The sequence below is a fragment of the Aquarana catesbeiana genome, linkage group LG04 (assembly GCF_042186555.1).
Source record: "Aquarana catesbeiana isolate 2022-GZ linkage group LG04, ASM4218655v1, whole genome shotgun sequence".
In the NCBI taxonomy this organism is placed as follows: Eukaryota; Metazoa; Chordata; class Amphibia; order Anura; family Ranidae; genus Aquarana; species Aquarana catesbeiana.
The window spans coordinates 475076004-475103667 of NC_133327.1; the positions used below are offsets into that span (position 1 = coordinate 475076004).

General features: G+C 43.2%; 1 protein-coding gene across 1 annotated transcript in view; it reads right to left on the reverse strand.

The window, feature by feature from the left end:
* Positions 1 to 27664, reverse strand: part of NUP133 (nucleoporin 133) — a 1112480-nt gene that overhangs the window by 696511 nt on the left and 388305 nt on the right. Inside the window, 1 exon segment of the mRNA XM_073627602.1 lies at positions 9392 to 9539. Coding sequence (XP_073483703.1) covers positions 9392 to 9539 — 148 coding nt within the window.

Below are 27664 nucleotides of genomic sequence, written 5' to 3' on the forward strand. Positions count from 1 at the left end.
AGAGAATATGATGGCGATTGTTGGAATATTTTATGTCACATGGTATTTGTGCAGCTGTGTTTTAAACGCAATTTTTCGTGAAAAGGGACACTGGAATTTTTTTAAATTCATGAAAAACAGCAAAATTAGCCCAATTTTTTGTATACTGTGAAAGATGATGTTACGCCGAGTAAATAGATACCAAACATGTAACGCTTTATAATTGCACACACTCGTGGAATGGCGACAAACTACGGTACCTAAAAATCTCCATAGGCGACGCTTTAAATTTATTTTACGGTTACCAGGTTAGAGTTACAGGGGAGGTCTAGTGCTATAATTATTGCTCTCGCTCTGATGATCGCGGCGATACCTCACATGTGTGATTTAAACACGTTTACATATGCGGGCGCGACTTCCGTATGCATTTTCTTTGCTGCGTGAGCTCGTGGGGACGGGGGGGCGCTTTATTATTTTTTTTTCTTATTTATTTTATTTATTTTTATATGAATAAATTGTGTTTAAATAATAAAAAAAAATTGATCACTTTTATTGCTGTCACAAGGAATGTAAACATCCCTTGTGACAGCAATAGGTGGTGAAAGATACTCTTTATCGAGGGGTCTTTTAGACCCCCGATCCCTCCTTTGCACTTCAAAGTATTCAGATCGCCGTTTTCAGCGATTCTGAATACTGTGTATTTTTTTTAAAACTGGCGCCATTGGCAGCCAAGTAAACGGGAAGTTACGTCATGACGTCTCTTCCGTGTTTACGATTAGAAGGCTGGAAGGAAGCCGTGCATGGCTTCATTCCAGCCTGTCCCCAGCCGCTGGAGGCAGCCGATTGGTGGGGCGTCCCCTCCAGCTCCTCCGGTATAACAGCCGAGCGGCTTTTAGCCGCATCGGTTGTTATACCTGGATAGCTGATCGCCGGCTCTAAAAAACAGTACCAGGATAATGCCTGCAGCTGCGGGCATTATCCCGGTATAACCCCGGAAAGCCGAGTACGCACATCTGCGTACGCTCAGCAGGAAGGGGTTAAATGCATTTATTTTTCCTAGAGGGTATGGTGGTGGATTGAATAAAACTGTTACGATACATACCTTTGCATGTTCATATTTGTTTAATTGTTTTTTTTTCACCTTTCAGAATTTAGTGATCCCCAATTTAATTTACTGTTACAGGTGAATATGTTAATCTGAAGAAGCAGTGTTCAACCACTAAACATGTTATAGAAGTACACTTGCCAGTAATCTTTTTATACAAGATGATCTTGTCTGTGTAGTTAAATATTTTTTACATGTTTTTAACCACTTGAGGTCCAGGCCATAGCCGAATGACGGCTACAGCACGGACCTCAATTTCCGGGAGGCGTCATAGGACGTCCTCCCCTGTGCACGCGCACCCTGCAGGGCGCACGGTGTGCGCGCTGTGATCACCGAGTCACGGAGACTGGGATGATCACAGATCCGAGTAAGGGGCCGGTCCCGGCACCTTACCATGTGATCAGCTGTTAGCCAATGACAGCTGATCACATGATGTAAACAAAACCTCGGTAATCGGTTTCGTTTTCTCCTCACGCTGTCAGCGTGAGGAGGAAAAAAAAGCCGATCACCGGCTTATGTCAAAGGGACATCGGTCCCGAAGAGGAAGGAGGCACATATGCCTCACCTGTGCCAACAAGTGCCATCTTTCATTGCTACCTGCCAGTGCCCACAGTGCCACCTATCAATGCCCACAAGTGCCACCTATCAATGCCCACAAGTGCCACCTATCAATGCCCACAAGTGCCACCTATCAATGCCACCTAGCAGTGCTGCCATCAATCAGTGCCCTTCAGTGCCGCCTCATCAGCGTACATCAACGAAGGAGAAAAATTACCTGTTTGCAAAATTTTATAACAAAATATTAAAAAATTATAATTAAAAAAAAAAAAAAAATCTGTCTTTCAATTTTTTTTAACAAAAACTAAAAAACGCAGAGGTGATCAAATACCATCAAAAGAAAGCTCTATTTGTGGGAAAAAAAAGATAAAAATTTCATTTGGGTACAGTGTTGTATGACCGCGCAATTGTCATTCAAAGTGTGACAGCGCTAAAAGCTGAAAACTGGTCTGAACAGGAGGGGGGTTTAAGTGCCCAGTAAGCAAGTGGTTAATGTTATACAAATCTTGTACAATAAAATACATATTTTGTAACTGTTTGGTATGTTCTCAAAATTATAAGTAGCTACTGGCAGGCCACCGGTTAAAGCCCTATAACCCCCCCCCCCCCCGTCTTCTAGTATTGTATTTTTCTTGGGTGGGTGCCCCCTGGGTACAAGACATTCTTTTTTTTTGACTCCCACCGCTCTTGCTGGTAGCCCCACCACATACAGGGAGGGAAATAAAGTATTTGATCCCCTGCTGGTAGGTTTATTTTAACAGTGAGAGACAGAACAAAAAAAATCCAGAAAAACACATTTCAAAAAAGTTATAAATTGATTTGCATTGAAATAATTATTTGACCCCTTTGCAAAACATGACTTGGTGCTTGGTACTTGGTGGGTGGCAAAACCCTTGTTGCTAATCACAGAGGTCAGACGCTTCTTGTAGTTGGCCACCAGGTTTGCACACATCTCAGGAGAGATTTTGTCCCACTCCTCTTTGCAGATCCTCTCCAAGTCATTAAGGCTTTGAGTCTGACATTTGGCAACTCGAACTTTCAGCTCCCTCCACATATTTTCTAAGGAATTAAGGTCTGGAGACTGGCTAGGCCACTCCAGGACCTTAATGTGCTTCTTCTTGAGCCACTCCTTTGTTGCCTTGGCCATGTGTTTTGGGTCTTTGTTATGATGGAATACCCAATGCCCCAGCTGAGGGAAGGAGGCTCTTACCCAAGATTTGAGGGTACATGGCCCAGTCCATCTTCCCTTTGATGCTGTGAAGTTGTCCTGTCCCTTTAGCAGAAAAACCCTCAAAGCATGTTTCCACCTCCACGTTCGACAGTGGGGATGGAGTTCGAGTCACAGGCAGCATTCCTCCTCCAAACACGACGAGTTGAGTTGATGCCAAAGTGCTCGATTTTGGTCTCATCTGACCACCACACTTTCACCCAGTTCTCCTCTGAATCATTCAGATTTTCATTAGCAAACTTCAGACGGGCACACGGCATAGTTACCAATTTTTTTTATTTTTTTTTTTGGTGATTATGGTCCCAGCTGCCTTGAGATCATTGGCAAGATTATCTCGTGTACTTAAGGGCAGATTTCTCACCGTTCTCATGATCATTGAAACTCAATTGTGTTTCTTTCATTTGCAAATAATCACACCAACTGTTGTCATCCTCTCACCAAACTGCTTGGCGATGGTCTTTTAGCCCATTCCAGCCTTGTGTAGGTCTACAATTTGTCCCTGACATCCTTGGACAGCTCTTTGGTTTTGGCGATGGGGGAGAGATTGTAATCTGATTGCTTCTGTGGACAAAAGTCTTTTACAAAGGTAGCAAGCTGAGATTAGGAGCACTCCTTTTAAAAGGAGTGCTCCTAATCTCACATAGTTACCTGTATAGACACCTGGGAGCCAGAAATCTTACTGATTGACAGGGGATCAAATATTTATTTTACCCATTAAAATGCAACTCAATTTATAACTCATTTCAAATGTGTTTTTCTGGATATTTTTGTTGTTATTCCGTCTCTCACTGTTAAAATAAACCTACCATTAAAATTGTAGGTTGATCATTTCTTTGTCAGTGGGTGACCGTAAAAAATCAACAGGGGATCAAATACTTTTTTTCCCTCATTGTATAGAGATATGCTACTCAGCCAATTTACCTTCCGTCATTGATATCTTAACTGTCTTGAACCACCAATGTCACATAGAAAGACCACTGGAGAAAAAAAAAAAAAAAAGTAACTTTCACACTGGTGCGACCTGAAAGTTGTGCAAAATTATTGCAATTTTTTGCTGCAATTTTGATGCAACTTTAAGCAATGCCTGTGTAAACATGAGGCCTATGGACCTCAAATCGCATCAAAGTCGGACCAAAGTAGTGCAGGGACTACTTTGAAGTCGCTGAGGCTTGAAGTCGCACAGATGTGCATGGTACTCATTGGGGAATGATTTGTCACGCGACTTTGCAGTCCCAAGTCACAGGACAAGTCACACAAGTGTGAAAGGGGCCTAAGTTCTATAACCGCCAATCCATTTTGTTAAATAATTCTAATTGCACAATTAGGGCTTGTTAATGATTTCACGCTTGACAGTGTGTAGTGATTTTATATAATTTTTTGCTCTTAGGTTTTGCAAAAATGTGTCACTTTTCCCTTTCTTCTTCACCAAAGGAGTCAGTATAACTTTGTTAATAAAGAAACAATGAAACAATAAATTTACCTAGCAACACTCTAGGATCAATTGTGATTTTGGTGGCAGCCTAACTTTGGTCTTCTGTGGAAAAATCCTTCATGTCCTTTACCTCTGCACATTCCATGCTTCTTATAAGCCTTATCAGATGGCAAAGTTCCCATTTCACAATACCCTACAGTTCAAGCCACACTTCTAGCACAGGGTAAATTGTTTACACGAATGAGTGCTCCTGGGGCACTCCAAACGATCCCAATAGCCTTGAACCAAATAGAATTATATATCTCTTACTTGCACCTAAAATCCTGAGTCAACCGGAGAATTCATTCACTTCAGGATTTTTTCTCTAGTACTGGCCTGAAATCATTCATGGATATTCAAAAAACCTATAATACACCACACCATCTCAAGACCAATTCAGGGGCATACAAATTGTTTTCTGCTTCATTATAGCCAAATATCAATGCCCTATCAAATGGATTTCACGCTTTACCATCTTTATAAACCTGCCACATCTCCATTGAACGGCATTTCCTACTTTTTTTTAATTCAAAGTTTTTATTTAACGTTTTCCTGAGATACAAAGATGTTCTTCAATATGTAGAACATAGACACATATGCCATAACACTAAAGGATAATGATGGAGGATGGGATAACATCAGAGTAGAATGACAATACGGTGCTGGTATTAGAAAGAGAAATACAAAAGAAAAACCACAAAATAAAAGCATAAGATGAACATCACTTCTCACAAATGGACCACACTATAGAAGACTGAAATTTAGGGAATTTCAGAACTATCCAGGAAAGGAAAACAGTTGAACTAAGAATGATAATTCTTTTTGACACAAAAAATAATGTCCTGAATTTAGATATTGGTTTCCTTACCCACTATACTAAATTTGTACTACCCCCTCCAACTAGCATCCCCCCCCCCTCCAGTCTATAGCTCTCCCTCTGTCTTATCTCACTAACTCTGCTGCTATCTTTATTAACACTGACATGTATGTGTTTGTTTTTCTCTTGTTTTTCCTCTCTCCTTTCCCTCAGAGATGTGTTTTTTTTTTTTTTTTTTTACATTCTGCTAAAAAATTTGTGAATCAGTACTGCTTGGAGCTTGAAGAAGGGGACATACCCCGAAAGCTTGTCCTGAAAAATTGTATGTTAGTGCAAATAAATTATCACGGACAGTACTCAATTTTCTCTAGCCTTGATTACAAGAGCTTGACAAAGGAGCACGCACTGTGCACAAGCCATCCAGTTTCCTCCTCTGTTTCACTGGACTGGTCGATGCAAAGAACATTTACTGGTGTTAGGTCTACAGGAGCCCCCAGTGTGTTCTAGGAAGTCTTGTGTAGTAGCTGCAGCTGCCATTGCGGATTTACAGTATATGCAGAGGCACTGTTGCCATCTTGGCTCTCTGGTGCTCCCGTTAGATCTAAGAAACTAAGACCTAAGAAACTTCAATTTGAGGGGGCCCCTCGCATACCCTTCCTCTTCCCCATCACTCTCCTGTAGGTCACCGGGGTGTGTGGAAGAATTCAGCTCTTCGTTGCAGTGTGCCGCTTTTCGGATCCTGCCCTGTTACAGAGCGGCCATATCCTCCAGCTACACCCTAAGATGTCAGCTTTTTATATGAATTGCCATTATTCGTTTTGAGAGCTGTACTGGGAATATACTGTATATTCACTAATACGCTCAGGTATTATGTTTATCTCAGTTCCATGGTCTGCATCATACTATTTGAGTTTAAAACACTGGCATATTTTAATGAGTAATTAACTACAGACTAGGATTTTTTTTCACTTTTCACTACAACCATATAGTCATGGTTGAACGATGTATAATATAATTGATTGGGCAGATTGCGTTAGTACATCTGGGTGGTCTATAGTCACTGTTCTCGGAACTAGGAATAACAGTTATCCAAATTTTTCATTCACTGGTCTAATATTACAGCTGACATTGCCCCCACTTATCGTTTTTAAGGTTATGTCAAAATAAATATTTAGAATCTGAGTTTGTGATGTATGTAATCAAGTTTCCACATGGCCATTCTTATGTAGGTGGAGAGCGGCACAAGACATAAATGTGCTATGAAAGACAAATTGTACAGAACAACCCCTAACATGACATTTCCTTGAGAAGGGACATTCTGAGATTTTTTTACTAACCACTTCCCGACCGGAACACGCCGATGTACGTCGGCAGAATGGCACGGCTGGGCTAATGGGCGTACCTGTAAGTCCCTTTGAATTTGCCGCGTGCCATTGTGTGTGCGCCGCCGGCAGCTCCGTGAGTCGGGTCGCGGGTCCCGCAGACTCCATCACCGCGGGGATACCCGCGATCGCCTCACGGAGAGAACAAACGGGGAGATGCTAATGTAAATAAGCATCTCCCCATTCTGCCTAGTGAGTGTCACTGATCTCTGCTCCCTGTGATCGGGAGCAGAGATCAGTGATGTGTCACACGTAGCCACACCCCCCCACAGTTAGTAAACACTCCCCAGGACATACTTAACCCCTCCCTAGCCCCCTAGTGGTTAACCCCTTCACTGCCAGTGTCATTTACACAGGAATCAGTGCATTTGTATTGCACTCATTGCTGTATAAATGACAATGGTCCCAAAAATGTGTCAAAAATGTCCGCTGTCTGCCATAATGTCCCAGTCACGATAAAAATCGCTGATCACCGCCATTACTAGTAAAAAAAAAATAATAAAAATGCCATAAAACTATCCCCTATTTTTTAAACGCTATAACTTTTGCTCAAACCAAACGCTTATTGCGATTTTTTTTTTTTTACCAAAAATATGTAGAAGAATACGTATCGGCCTAAAGTGAGGGAAAAAAATATGTTTTTTTAAGTATTTTTTGGGGATATTTATTATAGCAAAAAGTAAAAAATAATGTGTTTTTTTCAAAATTGTCGCTATTTTTTTGTTTATAGCGCAAAAAATAAAAACCACAGAGGCGATCAAATACCACCAAAAGAAAGCTCTATTTGTGGGGAAAAAAGGACTTCATTTTTGTTTGGGAGCCACGTCGCACGACCGCGCAATTGTCAGTTAAAGTGATGCAGTGCCAAATCGCAAAAAGTGCTCTGGTCACGAAGGGGGTACATTCTTCCAAGGCTGAAGCGGCTAAAACTGAAGAATTCAAAATCTGGTGCAGCTGTGCATGGGTGCCAATCAGCTTCTAATTTCAGCTTGTTTAGTTCAGCTTTGACAAAAAAACCTGGAAGTTGATTGGTTTGTATGCAGAGCTGCACCAGATTTTTGCACCCTCCAGTTTTAGGAAATCAATGTGTCTCAAAGTAGGTCATTGATTCCATCCCAAAATGAAAGGAGGTTTCTTAAAATTACTTCTTAAAAAGAGGAACATCATCTTCTGAATCCCTAAACAAAAGACAGTATTATTTGTGAAGTACAAAAAAGTGATCTGTGCTTTTCCATTGTGCAAAAAAGACTTTGTTCTTTGTTACTGTGTATTTTTACACCACTTTTTTGCTACTATGCTTCACCATATTTGTTATGCTTATTATATTGGAACTGTCTTTCTGGCCTGACAAAGAGCCTACTGGCCAAAACATGTTATGATTTTTGCCTTATTTGCAAATATATATAATTATATATTAGGGAAGCACAATATTTTTTTTTTTTTAGTACTCGCTGATATCAATTACCAATACCTACCGCCAGTAGTGTATTTAGGTTTTGTGCTGCCCTAGGCCTGACTAAACTCGTGCACTCCCAAATTTAAATATGACCCACCCCTTCCTGTTGAGGCCACACCTCTTGCTGTTTAAGACCCGCCCTGAAATTTTCAAGTGAGGACACTAGTTCTGAGGGCTTGGGGGGGGATTCCCTTAATGCATTCCCTTAATATGTATATATTTCCTCTCACTTCCTGTTTGGCTATGGGGCAGGTAGTGAAGGGAAATCTCTGCAATGGGACAGGGATGGTAAAAAATAAACTGACAGGGGCTTTAACCCTCCCTTATTCTTTACAAAATTAAAAAAAAAAAAAAAAAAGTGTTGCCTATAGTTCTACTACAGTCAAAATTAGAAGTGGCGCCCCCACCCCCACAGTTGCAGAATGCCGGCTGCCCGCATACCGGAAGCAGTGTGGCCGCTTTAGGGGAGGACTAGACTAATTTGCTTCTTAGCCCAGTCCGCCCCACAAGACTGGCGCTACACTAACAGTGTAGCGCAAGCCGGCGGGGACTCTTTCCGTGCTGCCCCCCCTGCAAAGTGCTGCCCTAGGCCTGGGCCTTGTCGGCCTAGGCCAGGATACAGCGTTGCCTACCGCAACTGTTTTGTTTACACTTCAGCTGTCAGCAATGGCACAAAGCATTGAACAATTATTTGCAAACTTTTTTCTTTTTTTTTTTTTTTTTTACATTTTGTGCTGTGAAGTGTGTAAATATGGTAAAAGTGTAATAACATTATTGAAAAAAGCAAAGAAAAAGTTTGAATTATTAAATTGCTTATACAATAGAAGCGGGAAAAAAAAAATCAGCAGGAAAATAAATGGAGAATAAGGAGCTAATTGAGGCTGATTAGAGTAAATTAAGGGTTAATAAAGGGGTTAAACAGAGTAGCAATAATAAAAAAATAAATAAAAAAAAGTTTCATTTTATCTCAGTGTTCTAACGGCTGAGCGATGTTGATAAAAGCAGCCAGGCAATGTTTTTTTTTTTTTTTTTTTCACAGCACAAATTGCCAAACTAATTTAACACTTCAGGGGAACCCCACTGACAGCTAAATGAGTCATCAGTTGTTAAAGATGTGATGGCCCAGCTCCTTAACCGATAATAGCCGGCTTTTTTTTTTGTCCCCCATTTCAGCTGTCAGTGGGGAAATCCCACTGACAGCTGAAAGAACCGAGTCTGAAAGTATTGGGGTATGCTTAGTATTGGCGCAACTCTAATATATAGTATATATCAGAAAGTGTTTCTAAAAGGGGTTACACATGTTGCAGAGGCAAAGGGTTAAAGGGAGTTCTGCCATTTAGCATTACAAAACATAAGTAAGGTTAGGATTTGGCAACTCAATTTCTGTGAATATACCTTGCGCTTCAAATGAAATGGTCTCCTGAGTCAAAGTGCTTCTCTTACTCCCCATGGAACAGGCAAAAACCATTTCTTTTGTATATATGTAAAACGAATGTCCAGCGAAGTTGGGAACCACAAGATGAGAAATCAACATTTCTTCAGACTGCAAAAAGTTAATAATAAAATAAAATTAACCAAAATAAAATCAGTGTGCAACTGTAATGCAAAGCATCAATAAACTTTTTTTTTCTTTATATACTATGACCAACAATTTAACCACTTGAGCTCCGGAAGGTTTTACCCGCTTCATGAACAGAGCATGTTTTGCTTTCAACACTATGCTACTTTAACTGGCAATTGTGCAGTCATGCCGCAAATGCAATTTAAATAATTTTTGACCACTGGTAATTTTTATTTTACAAAACAGAAAGACCGAACATTGGAAAAAAAAAAAAAAAAATGTATGTGTATATATATATATATATATATATATATATATATATATATATATATATATATATATACACTGCTCTGTGATTGGCCCTCCTGAACACATGATGGCTGTGTCACAGCCATCATGTAATGTTTACAGAGAGCAGTTGCCAGGCAATCAGAGCCCGTCAGTGAGGAGGGCAAATCTGTGTGTATCAGCTGTTTTTTTACACACTGATCACCCAGCTAGTGTCCCCACTCACCTGTCCCGGTGGCCATCTGCACACACACACACACACCTGTCCCGGTGCCCATCTGCACACACACCCCTGTCCCGGTGCCCATATGCGCGCGCACACACACACCTGTCCCGGTGCCCATCTGCACACACTTGTCCCAGTGATCAACATCTGTCAACATGGCTAAAAAATTATTCAGCAACGAGGAGACTTCCCATACACTCCAGAGTATGTTGGACGAGAGTAGCGGGAAACACTCGCCGTCAGACTAGGACAGGGAGCATGAGCCAGTAGAAAGCAGTGGCTCTGAAATTGAAAATGAGGAGGACATAATCCTAACAAAGAGGTCAGGAGCCTTAAAAAATGTGATAGTCAGGAAATTAAATGTGTAACTTCTGCCTTAAGAATGCCGGTGCTACTTGAATGTTAGGCCTCTGTATGTGGCCAGGTTGTGGTCTCACATTTGGTATTGCCATACTCAGGAGAAGTAGCAGAATGTAGTTTGGGGTGCAATTTTTGCTATGTACATGCTAGGTGTTAGAAATATCTTATAAATTGACAATTTTGTGTAAAAAAAAAAAAAAAAAAAAAAAAACAAAAAAAAAAAACTATTAGTTTTGATTTTTTTTTATAAAACTTGTGGAAACAAATACGGCATGTTCAAAAGACTCATTATGCCTCATATACAATGGTGTGTTTGCTTTTCAAAATGAGGTCAGTTTGTGGGTAATTCCAATGTCCTGGTGCTCCAGGTCCTTCAAAAATGTGATAGGTAGTCAGGAAACTAAACGTGTAATTTATGCTCCTAGAACACCTGATGGTGTACCCTGCATATTGGGCCTCTGTATGTGGCCAGGCTGTGGAAAAAAGTCTCACATGTGGTATCACCATACTCAGGAGGAGTAGCAAAATATATTTTGGGGTCCAATTTCAAGTTTATCTATGCCATGTGTGAGAAATAACTTGCTAATAGGACAATTTTGTGGCGAAAGGAAAAATTATTTTTCCAAAACAATTGTGGGCAAAAAATTGCAACTTAAATAAAACTGACCATGCCTTAAAATACCCTGGCCTGTCATCTTTACAAAAAAGGTCATTTGGAGGGTATTTGTACTGTCCTGACATTTTAGGGCCTCAAGAAATCAGGTAGTCAGTACATCAGGATTGATCAATTTTCAGTGATACGTAGCATGGCTTGTAGACACTAACTTTCACACAAACAAAAGACATGTAGCAAAATACATTCTGGCCTAAATTTATGACTAAATTAGATTGTATTGGATTTATTTTAAAACAAAGTAGAAAAAAATTAAAAAAATAAAAATTGGTAATTTAATATTTTAATTTAATTTTTTAATTTTCCAATTTCCAATTTTTAATTTTTTAGGAATCTCATCTGAAGCTTTTTTCCATCCTTTTGTTGCCAATGTAGATCACTTTGCGGTTTTAACCACTTAAGGACCGCCTCACGCCGATGTACGTCGGCAAGGCGGCACGGGCAGGCAAAATCACGTACATATACGTGATTTGCCTCCCGCGGGTGGGGGGTCCGATCGGCCCCCCCCCCCGGTGCCCGAGGCGGTCCTGTTTTGTCCCCCGGCGATCGGAGGTGAGGGGGAGGCCATCTGTTCGTGCCCCCCCCCTCGAGATCGCCGCCGGCCAATCAGATCACTTCCTTTGCTGCTGTATGCTAAACAGCAGCAAAGGAAATGATGTCATCTCTCCTCGGCTCGGTATTTTCCGTTGCAGCGCCGAGGAGAGAAGACTTCACTGTGAGTGCACAACACTACACACACAGTAGAACATGCCAGGCACACAAAACACCCTGATTCCCCCCCCAATCACCCCCCCCCTCCCTGTCACAAACTGACACCAGCAGTTTTTTTTTTTTTTTTTTCTTTGTGACAGTTACAGTGTTGGGACAGTTAGGGTTAGCCCCCTTTAGGTCTAGGATACCCCCCTAACCCCCCCTAATAAAGTTTTAACCCCTTGATCACCCCCCGTCGCCAGTGTCACTAAGCGATCATTTTTCTGATCGCTGTATTAGTGTCACTGGTGACGCTAGTTAGTGAGGTAAATATTTCGGTTCGCCGTCAGCGTTTTATAGCGACAGGGACCCCCATATACTACCTAATAAATGTTTTAACCCCTTGATTGCCCCCTAATTAACCCTTTCACCACTGATCACCGTATAACCGTTACGGGTGACGCTGGTTAGTTCGTTTATTTTTTATAGTGTCAGGGAACCCGCCGTTTATTACCGAATAAAGGTTTAGCCCCCCGATCGCCCGGCGGTGATATGCGTCGCCCCAGGCAGCGTCAGATTAGCGCCAGTACCGCTAACACCCACGCACGCGGCATACGCCTCCCTTAGTGGTATAGTATCTGAACGGATCAATATCTGATCCGATCAGATCTATACTAGCGTCCCCAGCAGTTTAGGGTTCCCAAAAACGCAGTGTTAGCGGGATCAGCCCAGATACCTGCTAGCACCTGCGTTTTGTCCCTCAGCCCGGCCCAGCCCAAGTGCAGTATCGATCGATCACTGTCACTTACAAGGCACTAAACGCATAACTGCAGCGTTCGCAGAGTCAGGCCTGATCCCTGCGATCGCTAACAGTTTTTTTGGTAGCATTTTGGTGAACTAGCAAGCACCAGCCCCAGGCAGCGTCAGGTTAGCGCCAGTACCGCTAACACCCACGCACGTACCGTACACCTCCCTTAGTGGTATAGTATCTGAACGGATCAATATCTGGTCCGATCAGATCTATACTAGCGTCCCCAGCAGTTTAGGGTTCCCAAAAACGCAGTGTTAGCGGGATCAGCCCAGATACCTGCTACAACCTGCGTTTTGCCCCTCCGCCCGGCCCAGCCCAGCCCACCCAAGTGCAGTATCAATCGATCACTGTCACGTACAAAACACTAAACACATAACTGCAGCGTTCGCAGAGTCAGGCCTGATCCCTGCGATCGCTAACAGTTTTTTTGGAAGCTTTTTATTGAACTGGCAAGCGCCAGCGGCCTAGTACACCCCGGTCGTAGTCAAACCAGCACTGCAGTAACACTTGGTGACGTGGCGAGTCCCATAAGTGCAGTTCAAGCTGGTGAGGTGGCAAGCACAAGTAGTGTCCCACTGCCACCAAAAAGACAAACACAGGCCCGTCGTGCCCATAATGCCCTTCCTGCTGCATTCGCCAATCCTACTAATTGGGAACCCACCACTTCTGCAGCGCCCGTACTTCCCCCATTCACATCCCCAACCAAATGCAGTCGGCTGCATGAGAGGCATTTTTATGTCCTCCCGAGTACCCCTACCCAACGAACCCCCCCCAAAAAAGATGTCGTGTCTGCAGCAAGCGCGGATATAGGCGTGACACCCGCTATTATTGTCCCTCCTGTCCTGACAATCCTGGTCTTTGCATTGGTGAATGTTTTGAACGCTACCATGCACTAGTTGAGTATTAGCGTAGGGTACAGCACTGCACAGACTAGGCACACTTTTACAGGGTCTCCCAAGATGCCATCGCATTTTGAGAGACCCGAACCTGGAACCGGTTACAGTTATAAAAGTTAGGTACAAAAAAAGTGTAAAAAAAAAAAAAATATATAAAATAAAAAAAATTGTTGTTTTATTGTTCTCTCTCTCTCTATTCTCTCTCTCTATTGTTCTGCTCTTTTTTACTGTATTCTATTCTGCAATGTTTTATTGTTATTATGTTTTATCATGTTTGTTTTTCAGGTATGCAATTTTTTATACTTTACCGTTTACTGTGCTTTATTGTTAACCATTTTTTTGTCTTCAGGTACGCCATTCACGACTGAGTGTTTATACCAGAATGATGCCTGCAGGTTTAGGTATCATCTTGGTATCATTCTTTTCAGCCAGCGGTCGGCTTTCATGTAAAAGCAATCCTAGTGGCTAATTAGCCTCTAGACTGCCTTTACAAGCCGTGGGAGGGAATGCCCCCCCCCCCCACCGTCTTCCGTGTTTTTCTCTGGCTCTCCTGTCTCAACAGGGAACCTGAGAATGCATCCGGTGATTCAGCCAGCTGACCATAGAGCTGATCAGAGACCAGAGTGGCTCCAAACATCTCTATGGCCTAAGAAACCGGAAGCTACGAGCATTTTATGACTTAGATTTCGCCGGATGTAAATAGCGCCATTGGGTAATTGGGGAAGCATTTTATCACACCGATCTTGGTGTGGTCAGATGCTTTGAGGGCAGAGGAGAGATCTAGGGTCTAATAGACCCCAGTTTTTTCAAAAAAGAGTACCTGTCACTACCTATTGCTATCATAGGGGATATTTACATTCCCTGAGATAACAATAAAAATGATAGGAACAGTTTAAAAATAAGATAAAAAAGCAAAAAAATAATAAAGAAAAAAAAAAAAAAAAGCACCCCTGTCGCCCCCTGCTCTTGCGCTAAGGCGAACGCAAGCGGCGGTCTGTCGTCAAACGTAAACAGCAATTGCACCATGCATGTGAGGTATCGCCGCGAAGGTCAGATCGAGGGCAGTAATTTTAGCAGTAGACCTCCTCTGTAAATCTAAAGTGGTAACCTGTAAAGGCTTTTAAAGGCTTTTAAAAATGTATTTATTTTGTTGCCACTGCACGTTTGTGCGCAATTGTAAAGCATGTCATGTTTGGTATCCATGTACTCGGCCTAAGATCATCTTTTTTATTTCATCAAACATTTGGGCAATATAGTGTGTTTTAGTGCATTAAAATTTAAAAAAAGTGTGTTTTTTCCCCAAAAAATGCGTTTGAAAAATCGCTGTGCAAATACTGTGTGAAAAAAAAAAATGAAACACCCACCATTTTAATCTGTAGGGCATTTGCTTTAAAAAAATATATAATGTTTGGGGGTTCAAAGTAATTTTCTTGCAAAAAAAAAAAACTTTTTCATGTAATCAAAAAGTGTCAGAAAGGGCTTTGTCTTCAAGTGGTTAGAAGAGTGGGTGATGTGTGACATAAGCTTCTAAATGTTGTGCATAAAATGCCAGGACAGTTCAAACCCCCCCCCAAATGACCCCATTTTGGAAAGTAGACACCCCAAGCTATTTGCTGAGAGGCATGTCGAGTCCATGGAATATTTTATATTGCGACACAAGTTGCGGGAAAGAGACAAATTTTTTTTTTTATTTCTTTTTGTTTTTGCACAAAGTTGTCACTAAATGAGATATTACTCAAACATGCCATGGGAATATGTGAAATTACACACCAAAATACATTCTGCTGCTTCTCCTGAGTACGGGGATACCACATGTGTGAGACTTTTTGGGAGCCTAGCCACGCACGGGACCCCGAAAACCAAGCACCGTCCTTCAGGCTTTCTAAGGGCGTGAATTTTTTATTTCACTCTTCACTGCCTATCACAGTTTCGGAGGCCATGGAATGCCCAGGTGGCACAAAACCCCCCAAATGACCCCATTTTGGAAAGTAGACACCCCAAGCTATTTGCTGAGAGGTATAGTGAGTATTTTGCAGACCTCACTTTTTGTCACAAAGTTTTGAAAAATGAAAAAAAGAAAAAAAAAAATGTTTTTTCTTGTCTTTCTTCATTTTCAAAAGCAAATGAGAGCTGCAAAATACTCACCATGCCTCTCAGCAAATAGCTTGGGGTGTCTACTTTCCAAAATGGGGTCATTTGGGGGGGTTTTGTGCCACCTGGGCATTCCATGGCCTCCGAAACGGTGATAGGCAGTGAAGAGTAAAATCAAAAATTCACGCCCTTAAAAACGCTGAAGGCGGTGATTGGTTTTCGGGGCCCCGTACGCGGCTAGGCTCCCAAAAAGTCCCACACATGTGGTATCACCATACTCAGGAGAAGCAGCTAAATGTATTTTGGGGTGCAATTCCACATATGCCCATGGCCTGTGTGAGCAATATATCATTTAGTGACAACTTTGTGCAAAAAAAAAAAAATGTGTCACTTTCCCGCAACTTGTGTCAAAATATAAAATATTCCATGGACTCAATATGCCTCTCAGCAAATAGCTTGGGGTGTCTACTTTCCAAAATGGGGTCATTTGGGGGGGGGTTTGTGCCACCTGGGCATTCCATGGCCTCCGAAACTGTGATAGGCAGTGAAGAGTGAAATCAAAAATTTACACCCTTAGAAATCCTGAAGGCGGTGATTGGTTTTCGGGGTCCCGTACGCGGCTAGGCTCCCAAAAAGTCCCACACATGTGGTATCCCCGTACTCAGGAGAAGCAGCTGAATGTATTTTGGGGTGTAATTCCACATAGGCCCATGGCCTGTGTGAGCAATATATCATTTAGTGACAACTTTTTGTAAATATTTTTTTTTTTTTTGTCATTATTCAATCACTTGGGACAAAAAAAATAAATATTCAATGGGTTCAACATGCCTCTCAGCAATTTCCTTGGGGTGTCTACTTTCCAAAATGGGGTCATTTGGGGGGGGTTTGTACTGCCCTGCCACTTTAGCACCTCAAGAAATGACATAGGCAGTCATAAACTAAAAGCTGTGTAAATTCCAGAAAATGTACCCTAGTTTGTAGACGCTATAACTTTTGCGCAAACCAATAAATATGCGCTTATTGACATTTTTTTTACCAAAGACATGTGGCCGAATACATTTTGGCCTAAATGTATGACTAAAATTGAGTTTATTGGATTTTTTTTTATAACAAAAAGTAGAAAATATCATTTTTTTTCAAAATTTTCGGTCTTTTTCTGTTTATAGCGCAAAAAATAAAAACCGCAGAGGTGATCAAATACCATCAAAAGAAAGCTCTATTTGTGGGAAGAAAAGGACGCAAATTTCGTTTGGGTACAGCATTGCATGACCGCGCAATTAGCAGTTAAAGCGATGCAGTGCCAAATTGGAAAAAGACCTCTGGTCCTTAGGCAGCATAATGGTCCGGGGCTCAAGTGGTTAATACTTAATAAACAAAATTTTCTCACCACTAGATGCAGGTGACATGCATTTAGTTTTTATATATTTTTCTATATATGTATCTTTTTATATATATTTTTTACTACAATATTAAATGATCCCTTTAAGGTCTTTTTTAAGTTCAGCTCAGTCTAGGTACACATCAATGGCATTGAGAGGATTTGTTTACATAAGTGTATCATTTTGGAACATTTAAGTAGCAATAGAGGCTGTTCAATGATGCAGTGTGATGATACAAACAGATCCGGAGTCACCATAGCAACCTGTAAACACAGGGCAGTTTAAAACCCACACGTTCATCACTAGGCTTCATTCCCTTGAGAATGTCACCTGACTTGTGACGCAACGCGTCGGGAGAGCCAGTGACATCAGCCACGAGTGTGGAAACACTCGATCCTGCTGAGAGGAGGAGTGATTACCTGACTGCTGAATACACACGCTGCCGTGAGAGCGAACACATGTGAGTGCAGCAGCTTGAGACGGTTGTCTCATAGTCTGTCCAGTACAATACTATTGTGATTTCTCTTTTTATATATGTCGGATTGTGGGAGAATATGGCGAATATCAGGAACAAGTGATCCAAAACACCTGGGCACAATTCACCAGCGCATGCAAGAGTTGCTGATTTCAAAATCGGGTATTTTTTCAGCTTGCTACTATGTTTATGTGATTGCATCTGGCTACACTTCATCTCTATTAGGATAAAAACACTTTCCCTTTTATGACAGTTTAACTGTAAACACTTCATATAAAGCATATGGTTATGTTCTTAAAATTCACTGTAATCAATTCACATTTATATATCTATTTATTTTTACACACGTTTGCGGTCTAATTATTATAGCACTTTTGCACTTTGAAGTAGTGGTCTAGAATCACAGAGACCATTTTAATGCACAGCAGTTTTGCACAAGAAGAAGATTAGTGCACCTTATTTTACCTTTTAAAAATTATTTTTGAGTGAGTGATCACTGATTTCTGGTTGCAGCTTTTCTAAATATCACACAAAATACTTTAGTCCACCAGCGCTTGAGTATAATTATAATCAAAGTAGAAAATGGTGTTTTTTCTTAATTTTCGCTCTTTTTTCGCTTATATCACAAAAATATAAAAAACCCAGTGGTGAATAAATACCACCAAAAGAAAGCTCTATTTATGTGAACAAAATGATAAAATTTAATTTGGGTACAGTGTAGCATGACTGAGTAATGGTCATTCAAAGTGCGAGAGCACAGAAAGCTAAAAAATGGTCTGGGAAGAAAGGGGGTGAAAGTGCCCAGATATGAGGTAGTTAAACAGAGTATAGCATCAAGTCAATTAAACTCCTGGGATATTGATCTGGTCAGTTATGTAGCAGAGGGGGTTGTTAATCAGTTTCAGCTGCTTTGGGGTTAATTAAATTAACAACAGGTGCACTAGATGGTCAACAATGGGATAACCACCAAAACAGGAATGGCTTTACAGGTGGAGGCCACTGACATTTTTTTCCCCTACTCATCTTTTCTGTTTCCCATTAGTTTTGTATTTGGCTAGGGTTAGTGTCAATACTGGTAGCATGAGGCCATACCTGGACCCTAGGTTGCACAGGGAGTCCAACTCCTCCTGGATGGCACATCAATAAGTGTCATTGCCAGAAGGTTTGCTGCGTCACCCAGCACAGTCTTAAGAGCATGGAGGAGATTCTAGGAGACAGGCAGTTACTTTAGGACAGTTGGACAGGACCATAGAAGGTCCTTAACCCTTCAGGACAGGTATCTGCTCCTTTCTGCAAGGAATAACAGAATGAGCACTGCCAGAGCGCTACAAAATTACTTCCAGCAGGCCACTGGTGTGAAATGTCTCTGACCAAACAATCAAAAACAGACTTCATGAGGGTGGCCTGAGGGCCCGACGTCCTCTAGTGGGCCTTGTGCTCACTGCCCGGCACCGTGGAGTTTGACATTTGCCATTGGACACCAGAATTGGCAGGTCCGCCACTGGCACCCTGTGCTTTTCACAGATGAGAGCAGGTTCACCCTGATCACACGCGACAGACGTGAAAGGGTCTGGAAAATGACATTCAATGACACCTTCAGTGTTAAACGTGGATCTAGATGTGAATTGTTTCATTACTAATTATTGATTGTTTATTGGTCATAAAGCAGAATGTATAAGGTTAATATATATATATATATATGTAATAATTTTAGAATGTTTGATCTATTTTGAATTGTATACATTATGTATAAATTATGCTGATTTAATTGATTATTAATGCCCATGTTAGATATTTAGTTGATAGCACTGATTTAGTTGATGGCACTGTAATGTAAACATATATAAGAAGGGTGCAGTTTTAAAAAATGTGTCCCAGATAATATACATATTCAGTATGGAGTACAAATACGGCGGCCTGGGAACTTCCTGTGTAAACAGGAAGTAAGCAATACAAAGGATTACCAAAACACTAACACTTTCGGCAGAGTACCAATATGGCGGTTGTAAAACTTCCGGAGGAAGTAGGAATCGATAAGATCAGTTATTGCACTCCGTGAGAGGTTTGGGTGTAGTGGGCGTCCCCAGCTTCCGAAAACGCTCAGTGGGAGGGGCAAAATGCGTCAAGTGGGCACGAGATAAACAAGACCTAGTGACGGCTGAGAGCACCCCAAGGCAGCATTTTTTACTTGTATGCCCTTTCTTTAAAGCAAGTGCATTTGTTTTTGATTTCACAATAAACCTTAGCAATATTGTGCTATATATCTCTCTCTTCTTTGATATATTATACACCTATACCTTTCCAATGGAAACCTGACCATCTGCGCCCTATATAAACAGAGACTCTGCCTGATACCAGTGCTGGATCGTCTTCAGCTTGTTATTGTGTTCCTGATTGCTGTTCTTACCTGTTGACCTTGCTCCTGAAAACCCGGCTTCCTTTCCTATTCTCCTGGATCACCCCTGCCTGTTTATCTGCATCTGCTCACAATACAGACATTGGCTTGGAGTACAAATATGGTGGCCTGGGAACTTCCTGTGTAAACAGGAAGGAAGCAATACAAAGGATTACCAATATGGAGACTAACACTTTCGGCAGAGTACCAATATGGCGGCTGCAAAACTTCTGGCGGAAGTAGGAAGCGATAAGATCAGTTATTGCACTCCGTGAGAGGAGTGGGCGGTTTGGGTGTAGTGGGCGCCCCCAGCTTCAGAAAACGCTCAGTGGGAGGGGCAAAATGTGTCAAGTGGGCACGAGATAAACAAGACCTAGTGACGGCTGAGAGCACCCCAAGGCAGCACTTTTTTACTTGTATGCCCTTTCCTGGAAGCAAGTGCATTTGTTTTTGATTTCACAATAAACCTTAGCAATATTGTGCTATATACTGCTCTCTTCAATGGTATATTATACACCTATACCTTTCCAATGGAAACCTGACCACTGGAGGAGCAGGAAGTATGAATGAAACAGCCAAGCCATTGATATAGGATAAAGACCTTGTGTTTTTAAAGCTTACTGCTGGTGAGTGGGGACCCAGGAGGGGAGCACAGAGTGGCACTGGAATCCTCACAAGCAGGAATTGAACACGTTTGACACTTTATTTGCATGGATGGACTTTCACTTATAATTGCACTTCTATGAACTTGATTACTACACTAGCACTTTATTCATTGTTTATTTGATGTATGGAGCAGTGCAAAGTTGAATTTTAAGTAGTATCTTTTTTTTTTTTTCTTACACGATAACAGCAGCTCTTGAGTTTATTTACATGTATTAATTCATTACAGGTCACCATAGCGTGGGTATTCTCACTATTTCAGATGCTACTTTGTGGTTGTCTATCACATAAAATCCCAATAAAATACATTTATGTTTTTGGTTGTGACAGGACAAAATGTGGAAAATTTCAAGGGATGTGGATACATTTTCAAAGCACTGTGTGAGATATATATATATATATCTCGTATTTATCGGCGTATAACACGCACCCCAATTTAGGAGGGAATTTTAAGGAAAAAAAACTTTTAGGAGGGAAGTTGAAGGGAAAAAAACTTATTTAAATGCCCATCATTGCAGCCTTGTCAGTGCAGCCTTCCCCAGTGCAGCCTTGCCCCAGTGGAGCCTTCGACCCTCTATCCCTGCCATCCTGGGCTTCAAAATCGCCGACCGCGGAGCTATCCGAACCTAGCCGAGTAGGTTCGGATAGCTACGCTGGGGACTACGAGTGGAGCCGAAAGTGAACGAGAGCCGCCGGGAAGAGCCGAGGACCGGCTCTGTGTATTTCGGCGCCGGCGGCAGCATTTTCAAATCGCGGTCCGCGATTTTGAAGATGTGACAGCTCGGGATCGCAGGGGTTCAGCGTATAACACGCACCTGCGATTTTCCCGATTGTAAGGGGAAAAAAGTGCGTGTTATACGCCGATAAATACGGTATATATATGTATATATATATATATTGTCAGAGAACTCGCATAGCTAATGCCCGTCTCTGTGCAGCAGTGGCCAATTCCTGTTATGCTAATGTGCGGTGTCCCCAACAGAGACGAGCGAGATCCAGAGCGAGCATGTGCACCCATACGAGCGTGTGTGCGTTAGCGTGCACCCATACGAGCGTGTGTGCGTTAGCGCGCACGCACATTCGCACCCACCAATCCCGGCGCACTATATAAACAGAGACTCTGCCTGATACCAGTGCTGGATCGTCTTCAGCTTGTCCTTGTGTTCCTGATTGCTGTTCCTATCTGTTGACCTTGCTCCTGAAAACCCGGCTTCCTTGACTATTCTCCTGGATCACCCCTGCCTGTTTATCTGCCTCTGCACACAATACAGACCTTGGCTTGGAGTACAAATATGGTGGTCTGGGAACTTCCTGTGTAAACAGGAAGTAAGCAATACAAAGGCAATCATTTATTCACGACTACAGCTCCACTTCCTGACTTTGTACCTCGCCGCCAGCTCGTTGCCAACCTCCGCCTGTCCTTGACTACGATCCTGCCTCCTGTTTGTGTACCTTGTTGCCAACCAGTTTCCAACCTTTGCCTGTTCCTGACGTTGCAGCTGTTCCTGAGTCTGTACTTACCTGCCTGGCTCCCACTGAAAAAGTCTGGTGATCAGTCGCCACGTCTTCTCAAGAGAGGCTCCTGCGTCTCCAAGCTCCAGCCTTCTGCCTGCAGGCACCTGCATCCTTTCGTTGCTCCAGCACTCCCTGTCTCCACTACCAGGGGTTCTAGGACTGGAACCGTGCAAGAGGCCACCCTCAGTATTTCGGGCTCCGCTGTAAGGTACGTGACATCACACACACACACACACACACACACATACATACATACAGGGCTCAAAAATTCAAGTCCTGAGCTACTAGCCAGACCTTAAAGTGGAACTTCAGTCATGGTTTCATCTTTCTGTCTATTAAATCTTCTGTCCTTGTTTTAACTTTGGATAGTAAAACATTTTTTTTTCTGCCAATAAATACTTTATACAGTCCACTTCCTGTCTGGTCATTAGCCTAGGCTTATGACATCAGGCACAGCTCTCCCTCTCACTCTTGTGAGTTTTCCAGGAAGGGAGGGAAGGAGGGGGTGGAGTCATAAGAGGGCCAATGAGAGCTGCAGAGCTGGAGGTGTGCCCCTGTGTGTCTGTGTAAATCCAGGAAGTCAACAGGCAGCAGCTTCAGCTGCCCACAGTTAAAATGATTGCAGCCACACCCAGTGGAGGGAGATTTCTGCAGCATATTTGGAAAGTACAGGAACACAGTATAATATGCAAAGTGGTTGGAGCGAAGCTTCAGAATGGCAAATATGTTTTTATTACAAATTATGTGAGCACACTGCTGTTCCTCGCCACCAGTTGCTCCACCCAACCCCTACCCTGTCCCACCCTAATTTTGCCCCTTACCACACCCTCATAAATTATCTCATGAAATGAAACTTAAATGTTTTATGCAGAATTAAGTTACAAAAATAAATATTACCAACTTTATCCATGCCCATGAATGCAGCCTCACCTGTGCCCACCAATGCAGCCTCACTTGTGCCCATCAATGCAGCCTCACCTGTGCCCATCAATGCAGCCTCACCTGTGCCCATCAATGCAGCCTCACCTGTGCCCATCAATGCAGCCTCACCTGTGCAGGGGAAGAGAGGAAAGGAAGAGGATTGCCAGCCAGAGGGTGGGGAACATCGCTGTTACAGCTTTCATTTGAATTGCCGAGTGTTCCCCGTGCTCACAATTACATACAGCTCCGCCTCCTGGCCCGGATAATTTGATCTGTGTCACACCTCACAGAATTGGACCGGTGTTCTGTCTATCTAAGTACTAGGGCCAGGAGGTGGGGCTGTATGTGAAGGTGAGTGTGGGGAACGCTCTGAAATTTAAATGAAACCTGTTACAGCGATGTTTCCCGCTCTGATGATCCGGCCACCTGCTCTACTCTCTTCCCCTGGGCGATCGTTGGGAAAAAAGCTCCCATTCAACCCTGCCTCCTGCCAGCGGTGCTCGTCCCCCCTGCTCCGAGGCCTCACCCTCAATCATTTTCCACTCGTGAGTGGAAATTTTGAGGGATATATATCTATATCTATATATATCTATATATATCTAGATTTATATATGCCCCCCATTCTACTTTTTTACATAAGGTATCCAATAAGATGTATGCATACATTTAGACCAAAATGTATTCTTGTACACAGCAAGGTTAGGGATAAGGGTCTGGTATAGATCTTGAGGGGACCCTGCGCCATTTTATTTTTTCTACTTTTGGCGTGAGGGTTGATGACTCATCGGTTAAGGATGAGGCTCCCTGCCTCTTAACCAGCACACATTTCACAAATACTGCATGCCTTGACCACTACTTAATTACTCCATGCATTTAATTATTTATCCTTATGTGATTTGAGTTTAACGCATGTTCTTGTGGTATATACTGAGCATTTGCAGGGTTTTACGGAAAATACCGCAGAATGGTACAATGAACTGACAGACAGTTGCTATCAGTTAAGATAGCATGAAATATTTAGGCAAAATGTGTTTGGTCACCTAAATATTGCAAGTGAGTTCCTTTTGCCCACTGTCATGATTTGCTGTGTCATAATTTGCAAACAGACTGCAGCTGAACTGCCATCCATAAAGCAGATGGTGCAAACCCCTCCCCCGAGATAGGCCTACATTTTCTGTCAGTCCAACCACAATTGTGCAGGCGCTTGCAGGAAGGTCAAAATACGCAGCACTGGCTTGGGTAGGGGGGTCCACAGCACTCACCCGCCAGAGCATTACATGCACAAAACACCCAATACATCTCCCTGGTACTAAGGCTGAGGTCCTCCAGTCACATGTATGCAACCTGACCCAAGGAGGGGAGGGAGACCCACTAGCAGTAAAGCACAAAGGCATTAGTGTGTCATCCGTCTCACAGCCACAGGGGCACATTAGAGCACAGTGTCCCCCAGCCCAGGTCTACTGATACCAAGTGCCTACCAGCAGGGGATTGAGGGGAAAAGGGGGTACAGGATCCCAGGCCTCTATGGAAGGAGGAGAACCTCATAAGGACTGACCACCCCAGGGAGTAACCGGACCACACCACACCCCATCTCTGAAAGGGGGGGCATTTTCTTACCAGTCAGTAGAGCATGCAGGTAAGGCGCCCATGACAGATCCGCCTCTCCACTGAAGTGTGGGGGACTGTCGGCCAGGCAGGGGCGGCCCGTGTATTGTGGGCGCACGGGCGCCGCCCCCTCATCCATGCACCCGTCCACTTTCAGGACGCCGGACGCATGGATTCCTGTGGCGGGAGGGGGTGGTACTTTTTGAAGCACCTGATTAGAGCCCTGATCCCACCCAATTGTGGGACGATAGCGAATGCATTTTCGCTATTTTCACACTAACGCTCCTCCCCACCAATCATGGGGCACAAGTGGCTGCGTACGATGGGCACAAGTGGCTGCGTACGATGGGCACGGTGAGGCTGAAATTGATGGGCACGGTGAGGCTGCAATTGGTGGGGGGGGGTTCAGTATTGAAGATCTTTGGAGGAACAAATCCCAGGGGAAAAATATGGAACCACAGATCCCAGCAGGGAACCAGGTCCATACTCCTGAACTATAGACAATACAACTGGATTGCCTATAGCAGAGAGGGGTGGGGTGGTTATGCCAGAAAGGACTGCACATAGGCAGTGCGTGTTCTTTTCTGTCTAGTCTCCTACTCCTGTAGGTAGTGTTAAAACACTATTGTCAAGATTTAGAAGAGCTGTGTCCATCAATGAACGTAAAAGAAAAAAATATTTTTCTGTTCATTGATGTAGATCAAAACCTAAATTTCTTTGTTAAAAGTAATCCAAATCAGTGTATATTATTTAGTCTGTGTGAAGCTAGAGTGTCTACAAACTATGGTACATGTATTTGAAAATTGATCAATCCAGATTTACTGAATGCCTATCATTTATTGAGGCCCTAAAATGACAGGACAATATAAATACCAATAACCCCTTTTTGGAAAGTAGACAGTTTGAAGTACGATGGATTTTTCCAAGTTGGAATTTTCTGTCATAATTGTTTGGAGGGGGGCGTGGCTTAGCGCATGGAGGAGTAGGACGCTCGTTCCTGGAGCTCCCGCACACGCCACACATACTGAGGCTCTCAGCGCTTCCCAGCACATCCATCCAAGCCTGATATGGGGAGGAGAGGTGGGGGAGACAATCAACGTTCCTCCGATCCACATCTTTCAGGTGACATTGACCGTTTTTTCACCCATTTGGGCCACAATCGCTCCGACCTCCCCCCCCCCGTCCAAGATGGCGCCGGCCCGGACCCCAGGCACACATGCGGCCTCACAGGGAGCAGGATCACAGCGCTCCTCACCCCATATGAAGACCAGGCAACGTGCCAGATCCCCCCCTGACTCAGAGACAGGCTCGGTCCGCTCAGCAGGGCATTCCCCTGAATCCCACAGATCCTATGGATGGGACATGGAGGCATACATTAAAGCACTCCCCACCAGACATGATTTTGAGGCCTGTGTGCAAAGACTGGAACGTTCATACAAACAAGAAATGACTGAACTGCGCAGAGATTTCACCAATAGAATTGAGGAAGCGGAACACAATATAGAAGAAAATACATCCACCCTGCATGCGCATGACACCATCTTACATGAACATACCCTCCAGATCCAACAGCTGATGTACCATCAAGACGACCAGGAAAATAGGGCCAGACGTAACAACATACGCATACGCGGCCTACCCGAATCGGTTGATACTAAGGACTTAGCCCCTGCAGTAACTGCCATGTTCAATGAGCTACTCCAGAAAGACAAAGACGCCCCTCTGGAACTTGACCGAATCCACAGAGCTCTAGGCCCCAAGAATCCAAATTTAGAGCACCCCAGAGATGTGATCTGCAGAGTTCACTTTTATGCAGTTAAAGACGCCATCATGCAAGCCGCACGCTCTCAAGCCGCAATACACTTCAATGGCACCGCTGTGTCCCTGCTTCCTGATATATCCAAGCTGACTCTGGACATGCGACGTGCCTTAAAACCCCTTACCGGAGCCCTACAAGCAAAACAAATCAAGTATCGTTGGGGTTTCCCCTTTAATCTGTTTGCATCTCATGAAGGGAAATCGGCGACTTTTCGCACGCTGGGGGATCTCCCCCGGTTCCTCGGAACTTTTGAATTACCACAGATCTCCATCCCAGATTGGCCACTTCACGCAGCCACCCCCGGCTTCAAACCTGCAGCAGGATGGCAGAAACGCACGAAGACGAACAAGAGATCCAGATCAGATTTCCCTACTGCAACAGATGGATGAAATCAGTTTAAGGATGTCTGACTTATTTCCATAGTTTTCTCACAGGTCCCAGACCAGTGCAGATGTACCTGATTGCAGCTACTGTTGGAACATTTTATTATTAACCTATTTTCTTCTTCCCTACACACAGGTTTTGTGTCAATGTTCCATTCCTTCTGCCCCCTGAGAGGGGGGATTGCATGTGATACAAGCCGCATGCCCCTTCAGCCCTTAATCATCCTCAACCTTACCTCCCCCCCCCCCCCGTCCCCACCACCCTTCCCCTCTCCCCCCTCCCCTCAACTATCCCTTGTTGAATCTGTTCATACTTTATAGCTGGATATGAAAGCCCTCTGGGTTGCTTACAAGCTGAATTGTTATAGGAGATAGGTCCTCCTTAACTGAAATGTGTACCTATTCAATATTTACATAGCAGCACAGAGTTCTGAGAAGTTATGATTATAGTTTTTATTTTCTGCATTTTTGTTAAACGTGTCCCGGCGTCCTCTGTACGTCAGCCGCTGTACCCCCCAATTAGGCCCTTCAGCGCCCACAGCGGTTTTGGCTGAAATGTTGTTAACAACACTACTAGTGAGGCTTTTTCGGCCTCGTTTTTCTCTTTTTTCCTCTACATATCTTTTCTTATTACTCCACTTAATTTTCTTCTCTGGTTTCGCCACTAGAGGTCTCCCCTTTCCCCCTTTCTCTCTCACCTCCCTTCCTTTCGAGACAGCGAGCTTCTATGGTCCCCATTATTATACACATAGTAAACTTACTCCTACATGGCAATACAACCCTCCCTAAAGATATCCTCGCTGAACTGCAGGGGGCTTAATATCCCAGAGAAGAGACGACAAATATTATATCATTTTACATAAAATAAAAACCCAAATCCTCCTCCTGCAGGAAACTCACTTTAGAACAGACAAATG